Raw genomic sequence first — 13,973 nt, 5'->3', positions numbered from 1 at the left:
CGGCACATCCAGCGGCACACGTTAAAGGAAGATTTAGGTTTGTACGACCACGTTCAGCAGGACCGTCAAATAATTTAATCAGCGGCGAGGTAGGGGAAGAAAGAGGACATTCTCTACAAGTCCCATAGTTACGGGGCGTTGCCTTTATGATACATTCGCTTGTCTCTCCAGCAAGGACGCTCCCTAGCAGAAGCGGGGCACCCGGGCTCAGGAAACCTCCTGGTGCCACGCATCCAACGCTGGCCGACCGCCGGAGAAAAATCCAAGGGCGGGAGGTTAATTTCCAAAGTCAAGTCGTTCGAACATCACCAGGACCGAGTTTGATTTAGGTAGTTTAAAGGATAATACAAAAAGCTCCCGCACTTTTGCTCCCCCCACCTGAAAAAAGGGAGAAATTCTGATGTGAGGACCACTTAAGGCTTACAACATACAAATAATGCGGAGGGAAGGAGGGGGAGGGGAGAGAGAGGGGGGAAGTAGGTAATGTCCGAATCGGGGAAAATCGCTGCTTGGAAAACAGGACCTCGGGTTTGGGGCAGAAAACACTAAAGCGCCTTCTGGGGAGGGAGGGGGAAGGATCTTGAAGTCTTGTCCGAAGATCATATTTACAAGTAAGTATGGCAGGTACAGTCCAGCCCGCATTTTGCCTTCGCCAATACAGGCGGCCCGCTTCCGCCTCCGCAAGCCCACCCTCCTTTTCAAGGATCAGTAATGCAGGGGAAGGGTCCTTCCCATCGGCCGGTCCCTTCCAGGGCCTCCTTCCCGTTCTCCGTCAAATCAGCGGCCCTTTCACCGGAACCAGCTTCGCGGGAGCCCGGCTCGGCGGCGGGGTGGGGTGCGGCGGGGCGGGGCCGGCGTTCACGGGTGCTGGGCGATCCCGTTGGCCAGCCCCCGCAGCTGCCGCACCACCGTCTCGATGAGCTTCTGTTTGTCGCGGTCGTTCTTCCGGAACTGGGCGAAAAGGTGGTTCTTTTTGTTCACGTCTTTCATCCTGAAAAGGGGAGCCGAGAAAAAGGTCAGGGATCCCTTGAAGAGCCCAGCAACGATGCCTGTCCCGCGAGCCCGACAGCGAGCCCAGCCGCCACAAGAAAGCGCTGAAGGCCAGAAGCGGCTTCCAGGTAGGGCTCTGGAGGGTTTGCAGAACGGGCCCGCAAAGGTCCCGGAAGGAGAGTTGGGCGCTTTTCCCGGGCGGCCAACAGGCCTCCCCTCTCTCGGAGGGATTTAGCGCCACCGCTTCTCGGGGGAATGTTACGATTACTTCGAATTCGGCCTAGGATCCTCTGGAAATCCCCGAAAGAGGCCACTTCAGTAGGGCTACTATTTCTATCCGAACAACGCTGGGAAGGGAGGCTCCAGTTCCAAGCCCCGCGCAAGAAAGCCGAAGAGCAGGGCAAGGTCTCGATAAAGGAGCGGGACCTCGGCCTAGCTCGATGAAAAAGAACCATAAAACGTTTGGTTCTTCCCACGAAGCTTCCCAACAGTTCGAAAGTGAATCCTGGGGAACTGATTCCATACCAAAACGAATCGAAAGACTGCTTACCCTCGGTGGACTCTGCCAAGCGTCCAGGCGTTGCAAGCAGGAGAGAGAGAGAGAGAGAGACAGACAGACAGACAGCGCGCAAAAGAGTTAGCAAACGGCGAGGCAGAAAAATATCTCTAAGATTTGTTGTTGCTGCTTCTAAGTTCTGAGAACAGCCTGTACGGTTAATTCTGTCGATTTACCTCCCAAAATCTCTGGGTGCTTTAGCCTCACGATCGCTTGGTGGCTAAACCACCCGGGAGCATTTCGAGAGAACATCGCAGCCATCCAAGCAAGTTTGCTCACAACTCAGCCCCCTCCCCCCCCCTCGCGTTTATCTTTCAGGCTTAACCAGCCTAGCTAATCTTTAAAAAAGTTTTTTTTTAAGACGACATTCTGAGAAACAGCCGGGCCACACAGCCGGGCCATGGGAGCACAGCCACTTTTGAAACCAGATCAACTTGGCGGCGCCTGGATCCAGCGGACTTAGAAACGCAGCGGCCGATCGATTTGCTGATTGAACCGAAGAGCTGGGATCAGTTGGGAAGGGGGGAACCAACCCGAAAGAAATACTGGACATCAGAAATAGAAGAGCCGCTGAAGAGCATAAGCGCCGCGGAAAGACGTTTCAGAAAGCCCTCCTTTTCAGCCCTAACGCTAAGCCATGGAAAGCGCGCCCTGCCATCTTGTATGCTGAGCCCTGTAGAGCCCACGGGGCCCGCGCACTATTGCAAGGAACGGGCGGGGGAGAAGGGGGGTGGTTGCTTGCTTGCTGTTCTGGCAGACGCAGGGCACTAGCAGCTCCCCCTCCGAGCCTTCCTAACCACAGCTAGCCAACCGGGGGTGGGAGGCTACCGCTGGGAAAGGCCAGCTCTTCATTGGAGTTATCTTGGTCTTAAAGGGACGTTTGGCGGCTGGGAAGCAGAAAGGGCAAACGGAACCGGAGGATGGCTTCTCCTGCGCTGCCGCGCCTTCCCCGCTCGAAGTTGGAGGTCTCCGCGGCGACTTACTTCTCCAAGAGGGCCAAAGCCGTGCTGGGATTGACGCGCAGGTACTTGGAGCTGGGCTGCCCGTAGTCGGCCAGGTAAGTCGACCAGTCCCACACCATGAAGAGGTCCAGGAGCTGCGGGAGAGCGATAGAGAAGGATCAGATCAAGGGCCCCCTCGGTGGCTCCATCGGGACGAGCTCTTAACCACCCCCCGCCCCCCAACCGGCTACAGCCCCGAGCTCAGTTCGAGGCGGGCCGGGAAAGCGAAGGGAAGAGAATTCCCCCCAAGTCAATTCATTTCAACCCCCTCTGGAATGAGCGTTTTTCGCTGCTCCAAACATCCTTACGGTTGCATTAAAAGTAAACGAGGGACGGAGAACCCGATGTTGGCGATGAGCGATCGGAAGAGCCGCGCCGCCCCACCCCACCCGCTTTTTCCCGGGTTCAGAAACTGCCAGTGGAGCTGCCGTCAAATCCCGACGTAATCTCTTAAAAGCCGGGGTGACTGGAGGAAAGCGGCAGCCCGGTCTCCAATTTGAAGCCCTAATCCCCACTAAACCACTTAAACCCGACTTCCGAGCCGCGCTCTCCATTGTTTCAGGCTGTCGACCCCCTGGCCTGCGACTTGGGCGCGGATCAGAGCCTCCCCCCGCCCCGAAACCTCCATCCCGGCGGTTCCCGCGAGGTGGTTTGTTTTGACTTGAGCAGCCCGCTGGAGGCGGCCGGGAGCGCTCTCACGGGCGTTTATCTCGTAATTAAGGGGCTCAGCTCGCGATTTCCTCTCCGCCTTAATCCGACGCTGCCTGAAAGGAAGGAGTGGGAACGGCGGCGAGAAGCAGCGGCGCGATCCCGCCGCCTCGGGGGACATCTGACACGTCCCGCTAGATTTGCGGCGCTCCGGCCTGCGCAGGGAGATCCGGTTTCCCACGGCCTCCCACGCGGAGCACAGCCTGAGCCGAAGCGAGCCGCGCCACTCGCTCCCGTTCACCCGCGGAGGTCGGTGGGGAGGGGGGCGGCCGGACACCCGCAGCGCTGAAACTGATCCCTTGGAACCGAGGGAGGAAAAGAGAAAAGCGGCCCTCGCTCAGCCTTTGGATACTACAGTCTCCCTCTTCCCTCCGGCTTCCGCCCCGGAGTTGATCGAAGCGCTTGTTCTGTTGGCCTAGATATGCTGAAGAACTAGGATCAGGGTTTTTACAAGCCTCTTTCCTTCCCCTCCGAAAAGACCAACAGGCTGGCTATCCCTAAAAAAAGGGAGCATCTCAGGCGAGTCCGCAGGTCAAAAATGTCAACACGGCAGCCACGGTGCGATCGAAGTTCCACCCATCATTTATGTGCATTGCACACAGAAAATACACGGCACGTATTTAACAAATACATAATGTCTCTGCATTAATTATTCACTTAAATCCCACGGAATTCAATGGGTTTACTCATCATATCACTATATCTGTTTCAGTGTGATTTCTCTGAGTTGCTACAATAAGCAACCCCTCTATTCAACAGCCTCTCCCGTGGGTGGAAACAAAGGAGTTTGCAGGAGGCTCTCCTTAATTAAAACTCCAGTGGTACAGAGAAAAGGCACTTAGAACACTGATTAGTTTTAATTTTTAGGCTTAAATCCTATCTTTTTCCATGGAAGCTGACACCAAACAAGTGTCAGTAAATCAATAAGGAGAAGGTGGTGAAGGTGCAAGAACTTCATGGGAGGCAACCCTGGATGTTGCTTTAAGATGACATGCGTTCCTTTGCCAGGAGAAATATACACTCGTCCCTTTGCAAAAACATTCAGTGCATGGGCCTAGCCTGCCTCAAAGGGTTGGTTGTGAGGAAAAACTGGACTGCTGAGTGTGCTGCTATGAGTTCCTGGTGGAAAGATGGGATATAAATCTAATAATAAATAAAAAGCATCAATACAAGGAGGAGGATATTTTGTACTGAGAAGGGCCCATAAACATAAGATTCCACTGCTTGTAGACTTTTAGTTCTGTCTGAATTTAAAGGTTCAGTCAACTAATCACTCTTTCTTTCACGTATTATGCTTAAGAAACAAGGATAATTTTTATGTTGTGATGACACTGAACTTTCTTATTTAAAATTAAATAAGGCAAGGAGAACATGGCCCCAAGAATGAATCCTGGCGTGCCTCTAAAGCTCTAATAAATTAAAAGCATGAAGAACCTCATCTTTCCTGCTCGGTGAACAAATACAGTCTGGAACCACATTCCCCCCCCCATTTTTTTCTTAGTGGCACTCTTTTAAATGAGCCTGCCCCAAGAGAGGCCAACTGCCATGGCCAGAAGCACCTTTGGCCACCTTCAAGTGGTGCACCATCAAGAGCTCCTGAAAATCGCCGGAAGAAGTCTGAGCTGGCTGGAATGATCTGTGCCTTAATCCCCTTTGGTTGGGGCCGCTACCGTGCAGCACACTCTGTATGGGGTGCCTGCCAAAGAGGGATTGAAACAGAAACTATCACCAGCACAAGATGCAGTGTCTGCTTTCTCTCGTTGGCTTTGTAGTCCACCTGTCTGGTTCAATGGCGCTGGCTGCCAGTTTGCTTCTGGGCACAATGGGGCAGGCTACTGGAGAGGCTGCCTCTCCCTATGGAAGCCTTCCCATAATTAAAGCTCAGCTCTGAAAACATTTCAGTATGCAAATAAGGGAGGACAAGGCGGGGCTTCTGCAGGGTGATTGCCACAGACTTCTCTATTTTTCATTTTTTTTCTTTTTATGTTCTACTGTGATGTTTTAGATTTTTAAGGTTACAATGCCACATACAGTTGTCTGAAAATAAGGCCCCTGGAACTGACCTGCACTTACTTTGGACTGAAACATTTAGGAAAGCACTATTTTACAGTTTTACATTTCAAGTCATCCTGGAAGGCTTTTCTGATTCAGAAACTAATGCAGACATTTCCTTAGAACATCAACAGTGCATGCTTGTGCAAAAACAGGCACCACGGAATTGAATGAAGCTCCCTTCCAAGATAAGCACATACAAAATTGTAGCCAGAAGTTAGTAATACCATCATAAGCTATTGACATACCACTGATACTTGTCTAATTATTACACCAACATACTCTAAAACATGCTACTGTACCTAACCCATCCATATAGACCATTGTTTCTCAACCTTAGCAACTTTAAGATGTCTGGACTTCAACTTCCAGAATTCCCCAGCCACCATGCTGGCTGAGGAATTCTGGGAATTGAAGTTCAGACGTCTTAAAGTTGCCAAGGTTGAGAAACACTGATATAGAGTATTTGTTTGCTGTTGGCACTGGGGAGACGCAGGCTCTAGTTCCTCCAAAGCCATGGCATCTCACTAAGTGTCTTTGGGCCAGTCATTCTCTCAGTCTAGCCTACCTCACAGGGTGGATGTTGTAGGGAAAGGTGGGAGGAGGGAACATTACATATGCTACCTGGAGTTCCTGAATGAAAGGCCAAATAGAAATCCTAGAATAATAAATAGTAAATGAAAACCTGAGGCACAAGTCCCTGTGTAAGCCTACGGGAGAAGCTTAAAGAGGAAACACTACAGCTATCAATGCTGTCATCCCATGACCCTCATTAGGAACATGTTTGATTGACAATAGGATTTTAGCAAAAATGAATTATTTAACAATTGTGTAAGCCGTTCCTATGTAATCAACTTTTCTATTTTTGTAGTATTTTTTTAGAATCTGCAATTTCTATACTTCGTATCTGGGCATGTGACTGCAAAATAAAATGTTTAACCAATGTTGATTAATGTCATTGGCTTCTACAATTATTTTTCAAACAGATCAATTAATTGTCACTGATGAATGGAAGACTTCAAGCTAGCAAAATATATGAAGCGGCACACGAAAGACATTCAAAGATTTCAAAACCAAACAAAGATACTGGTCAACTTCTTAAACCCAAAGTAGAAGAAAAAAAAATAACCTCATGGTTTTTCCATTTTTGATAACCTCTACATTAAAACATCCATAACATTTCTACACCTCAGCTAAATAATAACATAAAGTCACTTATTCTTGTCCCCCAGTTTCTCCTTCTCACCTTATAAAGCAATATATACTCTCCAGATGTATCTTTTTTTTCCTGGTACTGTACTGATTTATTTTGTTTTCCTTTTCTAATTGTTATTTATTAAATGTACAAATATAATATTAAAAAATAGGAAAAGCAAGCTATAAATAAAGATGTTTATTTATAGCTTTATTTATAAAGAGAGCTCTAAAATTTACAAGATTTCCAGCCAACGCTGACATAAATCTAGATATTAAAATATTTTATATCAATTTGAACATTGGAATCAGTGGTAAAATAAATTAATATTAAAAACAGATAATTGTACAATAATTTGCAGCTATAACCAGCATGGTTCAGTTTATAAATTATAAACTGAGAAAAGAAGAAAAAATTACAGTCAGTTTTATCTATTCTGAAAAAAATTATGAATTTAGCAAATCAGAAAAAAAGAAAAAGAAAAATATAAATGTTAGTCTTATGCTAAGAGAAAGACACACTTTAGATGTGGTATGAACCCCTTTGTAAGATCATCCATTAATGTTCCATTGTTACATATCAATTGTTTTGTTCAAATTCTGCATCCATTTGATCATATAATCCTTAACCTGTTCACCAGCAATTTATAGATAAGTTCCAATAAACGATCCGAATCTTGTGGGATACATTTTCCAAGTTCAGTCAAATCTCTAAGTATTTCACCCTGTTTCTGTTGTTCCTTGAGGACTATACTACTTATTTGTACATACTGAAACCAGTGAGATGATTCTGGCGATTTTGAAGAAAGAATCTTGAAGGACTTCATCTTTGTTTTATTAATAATTCTTACATTTAGTGTGAATGACTATCCCTCCACTGATCCATTTTTTCTGTACGTTCTCCTTCAAAAATCAATATCAAAGCAAGAGGTGATAAATGTAGAGTAATGCTTTTGCTGCATTTATCCCACAGTTTTAAAATACTACTATTTATTAGTGAACGATCCCTTATAAGTTGCATTCTTGTGCAGACTTTATCTGGAAGTTCTGCCCCTTCCACAGAAGCAATCCAGTCATAAGATTTAAGCCACATTTGAACCTGGGCCGGTCTCTGCACCAAACTGGGAAGCGTTAGCATTGGGATAGTGGAGCTGTTTATTTAAAGCAATGGTGAGTTGCACCAACTTTTTTACCTCCCCTCCCAGTTATACCCAGTTACCCCAGCAAAATATGGGACAAGTGAGGAAAGCTGATCAGTATGCCATGAAAGGACTTATTCTGGTATATGTCATCTTAAGAATAGAAAACATTAAATAATGCTGGGGTCATCAAATAAGAGAGTTAGTTATGAAAGCTCAAAAAGTGTCTCTAGAGGTCAACAAATTTGTCAGTTGGCTGGGGAACAACTTTGTCAAGTCCTTGGCATGATGCTGTACAGATTTCAGATGTGTATTTACAAAAACTTCTCAATCCTTGAACAAATGCAAACACAATTCTTAAAATCAATAGCACATGTTCCTTACTCAACTTCTAATGCCACCACCAGATTCGAGCTAGGCTGCATCCCATTCAAGGCCCAGACAAGATTATGTCGGCTAAGATTCTGGGCAAAACAAATCATTTGGGAAACCTCAATGGTACATTCCATATGATATACATCAGACTACTTGGAAAAAAACAAATAGATCAAGATCTGAGACAGTGTGGACTGTCAATACCAGCCCTACTTGCTTTAGGCCTAGAAAAAAAAATTGGTTTTTTCTTAAGCAGAGGGTATGGCATCTAGACATTCAGGTAGACAGCCAAACTTTTCCATCTCCTTTACAGACAAACTGCTCTCCCCCCTTGGACACTCCCCAATTACTTCTATAAGATTCTGTATGCCCCACATAGAAGGGTCTTCTCCCTAGCCCATATAGATGCTCTCCCTATTGGGAATGACAGCTGGTTGATATGCCAACCTTCCATATGAAGATCGAGTATGTATTTGCTCAAACATAAAGGTTGAGTCTGTTTCACACATCCTAAAGTGCCCACTATATTCACATTAGTGATCAGAGCTAATATACCCTTCTTGAGCCAGATAGACTCCACTCATGAAGAGAAGATTGAGGTATTCTTACTAAACGACAAATACATACCTGGGTGTTTCAAAGGCAGGAGCAAAATTTTTATGTGTGGCCTTAGCTTATAGAAACCGTTTTTGGTACCTCCAATGAATTGCTAATTTTATAGGTTTCTTCCTCTTGTATATGTATGTATTATTGCATATGTAAGTATTAATGGTGTGCTGCATTTTAAATTTTGTGACTTGGTCTTGGAAAATAAATAAATTCTCCTTCCAAAAAGACAACAAAGAAAATGTTAGAATGCACGATTTAGAAAAATAAACATGCAGTTAGAAATATTTTGTTCATGTCAGAAAAAAGGGTTGATACGGGGAACCCTTGCATTCCCAGTAATCAAGAGAAATATTCAAGAGGTAGACAAGAGAAGCATCTACCTCTTGAAGAGACTTGGAGAGTCATAATGGTACTGAAATGAAAGCAAATTTACCTTGAGCTATGTACGTGTGTGTGCTGCACAATTCTTGATATTAGTCCTACTATATTCAAGGAGTCTTATTCCCTAGTTTAGCATTGTTGCAACAGATATACAGTGCAAATCTGTATGCCCCTCACTGCAACCACACACAGAAAAATTGCACATGCCTCCCATGACTTCATACATATTATATGCAAACCAGCACTTGTTTATTCTGCATAATATATGTTGTTTGTGCTGGTAATGGGAAAGAACAAGGCACTATGAAAAGCTTCAAAGGTATGCCCTCTGCTGTTGAAAGACCTGCTTCTCACATACAGCTACAGAATCAGTCTTGAAGCAAAAGCTGAGAAACTGCTTTTAAAAAGGAAGAAGGGGAGGAAAATCAAGATGGCAACTTTAGCAGCCAACGTTCTCCGCTTCATTTCTGCAGAATGGCAGAACGCACAAGGTCTGTAGCATGCACATAGAGAAGCAAGACAACCACTGAAGTGTAAGCCATTGTGCCCCCGCACCGACACCCAGAAGAACGGGAACTGCTTTTAGTATCACCAGAGATCAGATCCCACATACAAGCGCACAGCAGAGCAAAGCAGAGCAAAGAGCAATATTTTATCCCAATCACACTCCCTCTAATAATTCTACAATTAGCTGGTTACACCGAAGTCTCATTAATTCTCAAGCATTTCATTTAAAGAATGCCACAGAAGCCAGCACAGGCAGCACAGAACCAACTCATAGAAGCCCATTATGTAAACCATCCGATTATAAATTCTCCTCCCCTCCTGAGGGTGGGTTCAGGGGTTATGTTGGGACAACCATCTGAGGAAGATGGAGCAAGGAAAGCAGTGAACTGCAGCAATGGCAGGGCTGGTGCTCTGTGCTATGCCACTTCCTTTTTCACTCACCACTGCAGTTATGTGATGTGGTCGTGGACTCAGAGATGGGCAAGAGTCACCTGTTGTATGAGTCTTTGGAACTGCATCTTGGTCATTTGTATCATAATTTGGCACTCTGCAGATGTTCCCTTGATGTAGCAAGTGATTTGTTAACAGGGGAGTTTGCAAGGAATGATCAGTGTTTCAAGGAGCATCAACTGAATTTTCTACAGCTCAGTATGAAGCATTTTCCTATTTGTTTAGCCTAGATAAGGACACTGCAGAAGGAACATGCATTTATAACTTCTATAAATTTATCTAGAATAGCTTTTATAACTTGTTAAAAGAGAAAATTAGCTTAGCTTTACTTATTTTAGCATTAACATAACTATTTTGCATTTTCATAATTTCTGTTTGTAATGTGTTGTAAAGACAAAAATACTCATCACCATCTCCTTCCTCTAGGACCTCAAGCCAGTGTACATAACATTTCCACCCCCAATTTTATACTCAGAATATCTTTATGAGGTGGATTGCACAGAGAGATGGTGCCCAGCCCAAAGTTAGCCCAGTGAGCTTAACCACAAGAAGCTTCTAAATTAATTTCAATTTCAATTCATGTAAGTTGAATTCAGTTTATATCTGTGAATATTAGCTTCATCCATTTCTTACACAGGTTGCATCTGCCTGGACTTTAGAATGAATAGTAATTAAAAATACATTAAACACTTGATTTCTAGGTCTAGTAAAATCTAGCTAATAAAACATCTCATTAATGAACTTTGTAATGAAACGTTTTAGTTTAAAAAACAATGCTGAATTACTGATGTTTTGTTACTTGGTTCACAATAGGAAAAAAAAAGACTTCAGAAAAAATTCAGGATGTCTCGGGTTAGTACTTCTTTCAAAGAAGATACTATAATAACTTGCTACCTCTGCCCTCATGGCATGGAGGAAGTTGAAACTATACACATGTACTACTACACTACAGTTTTTATTTGGGTTTACACCAACATTTAATTATTCTTTTTCTATCAACAATTCCAGGGCAGTCAGATAATTACTCTCTACCTTCCTTACTAGCTGATAAAAACTTGCAGGGCATCTGTAACGTAGCTAAGTTTTGTTACTTAGCTTCAAGAAAGTGATTGAAGAACCTCTTAAAGATCAAGTTCCGCTCAGGCTTGTCTTTGTATCTCTGTCTGTCTGCCTGTTTTCCTAGCTTCTGTCCATAATAAAGTTTTATCCATGAGCAGCTCTCAAACATGGCAGTTGGAATTGTCATGGATAGTGTATTTTATGGGATACAATTATTGATCAAAATTAAACAGCTATTCATTCTTCTCACTTCTGTTCTGGGCTGAAGTTTACAGTACAAGCTATTTCTATAAATTATAGCTTAACGGGGTATGGATTCACTGCACTTACTGTAAATTGAAAGCTCTGTTGACAAATATTCTGGATGGACACCATATAAATTTAAGACTGCAAAAGGATTGAGTGTTTTAAAGAATTACAAATGTAGGGATAATTTTCTTTTAGATATTATACCTTTAGGTAAAATGCTTGAAACGTACAAGCCTTTTAGCTTATGACTGATTGTCTTGATAATCCACCGAAATGCAGGGAATTCTACCAACAGAAGAGAATTGCCAGTAATGCAGGGAATTACTGAGAGTTCTTTTCTATTGAATAAATGAAATGCAGGAAATTGTCAACAGAGCACAGTGCTAAAGAAACCAATACAAATGACTCTCTCTTTTAAATGTGTGTTGGCATATGTATACATACGTGTATGTTAATTTACTAGAGAATGAAATTCATGTGGGCGTGTTTCTGTGCATGCTTGTGTGTAAGTGTGTGAACCAGTGTGGGATATAATGGTTCATCAACTTTGATGATCAGACCTTCATCCTGCAGTGTGCTGAGATTGATTTGGGAATATATATACCATATTCCTATTAGTAACTGCATATAGATGCAGTTACTAGTAAGGACATGATGTAATGGCTATATTGTTTCCTAATTTGGCTTAAGATAACCATCGTGACTCATATCTCAGCAGAAATAAAAGTGTACACATGTTTATTTCTAATGAAGCAGAATATGATATAATCCTAGGAGATTGAAATCCTGTAATTATATATAAAGGTGGAACAGGAAAAGAATTTGAGGGCAAGTCCAATCATAAGACAGTTACTTTTGCCAAAAATATACACACCAGCTTACAGCTGTTTATAGTGATGCAAAGTTTAAAGTTTCAGTCTAGCTGTTCCCACAATGGTAGTACACAATAGGCTGGTTGGCGCTGCTATAAACTGCAATGTTAGCAAGTGCTGTTGCCAGTTGAGCCAGGGAGACTATTATTATTAAGAGCACATCATTTTGCAATTCAGCAGTCACTTGGTAGTTGGAAAAATGGCTGTCCTACAACAGCATACAACATAAACAATCTTGTGTCTGTACATACACATACACACACAGTAATTATAGTGGGTGGAATCCAGCAGAAGTCAGTGGTACACAGCTCTGTTGATGCTGATGAATACATTACTTGGACCAAAGCAAACTTTGTTGAAATCAATGGGACTAACCTGTCACATTGCTATCAGTGGAATCAAAGCATGAATTACTTATTCTGAATCCAACTCATTTCAACAATGAAGTTTAAGCTCCTGAAATTCTTCATAAGTAGAATAAGCTTGTTTTAAAATCAGGTCTCTCTAGCTAAAGATATGCAGCATCTCACTTCATTAAATAATATTTCAAATAAGGAAAACAAAACATGCTAATTATTAGTTCTTCCTTGCTACTGGACAATCATCTGTCACAGCTACTGCAGCTGGACCCTGTACTGAATAGAGAATCATGGCCTTAATGTTCTCTTCTACCTTTCTTCTTTGTGGATAGAGAATATAGTTTTTGCAAATGAATTTCAGCCATCATCCATGACTCGTTACTGTATTAAACAAAACAGGCAATTAGAGAAAGAGGAAACAATGTTTGGAGGAAAGTAATATTATATACAAAGTCCCCTTCAAGGAAAGCTTAACTCCTGGTTAAGTCACTTCTGGTGACTTTGGGGACATATCCATGTAATTTCCTTGGCCAAAGTATGGAAATGGTTTTCCATTTCCTTCTCTTAGGATTTTTTTTTAAACTTTCTATCTAACCTACAGTCCTGGTATTCTCTTGTGTCTCTCATCCAAGAACTAAACAGACCTGATCCTGCTTAGTTTCCAAATCTAACTGATTATGTGCCATCAAGCCATTTTTGACTCCTAGAGACCACACCGATTTTCTCCAAGATGATCTTTCCCTAATCTGTTCTTTCAAGTCTCCCAATGGTGCACTCATTGTATCTGTAAACGAGTCCATCCACCTTGCTGATCATCCTCTTCTTCTTCTGTTTTTCCACCTTTCCCAGCATCAGAGCCTTTTCCAGAGAGCTGGGTCTTCACATAATGTGTCCGAAGTAGGATAATTTGAGTCTGGTCCTTTGTACCTCGATGAGAACTCTGGGTTGATTTGTTCAATGATCCATCAGCTTGTTTTCTTGGCTGTCCACGGTATTCTCAGGAGTTTTCTCCAACACCAAAGTTAAAAGGCATCAATACTCTTCCTATCCTGCATCTTTAAAGTCCATCCAAACCCAAACACAGTCAATATTACAGTAAGTGCACTAAATTTCAGATTTAATTCTGCCTTTTAAAGAATTGTATAACAAAAGGCAGTTTCATTCAAGCACATTAAATGGAGCAGCAATATCCTCTCCTCCATTAAAGCGATATCTAGCTGACCTTTTTTGGGTTAGCCCTGGATAATACTTGGATGCAGGACTACCAGGGAACAGGGTTATAGGCTAGACCAAGATACTGAAAAATGTCCCAGAAAAAGACAATGGCAAATGACTTTCATACTTTTACTAAGAAAACTGCATGGGCACATACATGAAGTCATGAGAAGCTGAGCTGAACTCACTCTACCAAACTTTACAAATACTTAGTTGGAAATAAAGTCTACTGGACTCTACTGGAGTTGGGCAGCTAA

The 13,973-nt window shown here is 43.2% G+C and overlaps 1 protein-coding gene across 4 annotated transcripts in view; it reads right to left on the bottom strand.

The window, feature by feature from the left end:
- Positions 1 to 52: 52 nt before the first annotated feature.
- Positions 53 to 13,973, bottom strand: part of EXOC6 (exocyst complex component 6) — a 101,007-nt gene continuing 87,086 nt past the window's right edge. For all 4 annotated transcript variants that reach the window (XM_007429955.3, XM_007429958.3, XM_088129003.1 and 1 more), the window contains 2 exons: positions 2,530 to 2,642; positions 53 to 991 (listed from right to left, as the gene is read on the bottom strand). In XM_007429955.3, the coding sequence (XP_007430017.2) occupies positions 859 to 991; positions 2,530 to 2,642 (246 nt within the window). In that variant the 3' untranslated portion in view covers positions 53 to 858. The remainder of the gene's footprint in view (positions 992 to 2,529; positions 2,643 to 13,973) is intronic.

This window comes from Python bivittatus, unplaced genomic scaffold, assembly GCF_059951505.1.
Source record: "Python bivittatus isolate LINGU-HERP-01145 unplaced genomic scaffold, Pbiv_v1 ctg000780_np1212, whole genome shotgun sequence".
Taxonomy (NCBI): Eukaryota; Metazoa; Chordata; class Lepidosauria; order Squamata; family Pythonidae; genus Python; species Python bivittatus.
This window is presented reverse-complemented; position numbering and strand designations above follow the sequence as displayed.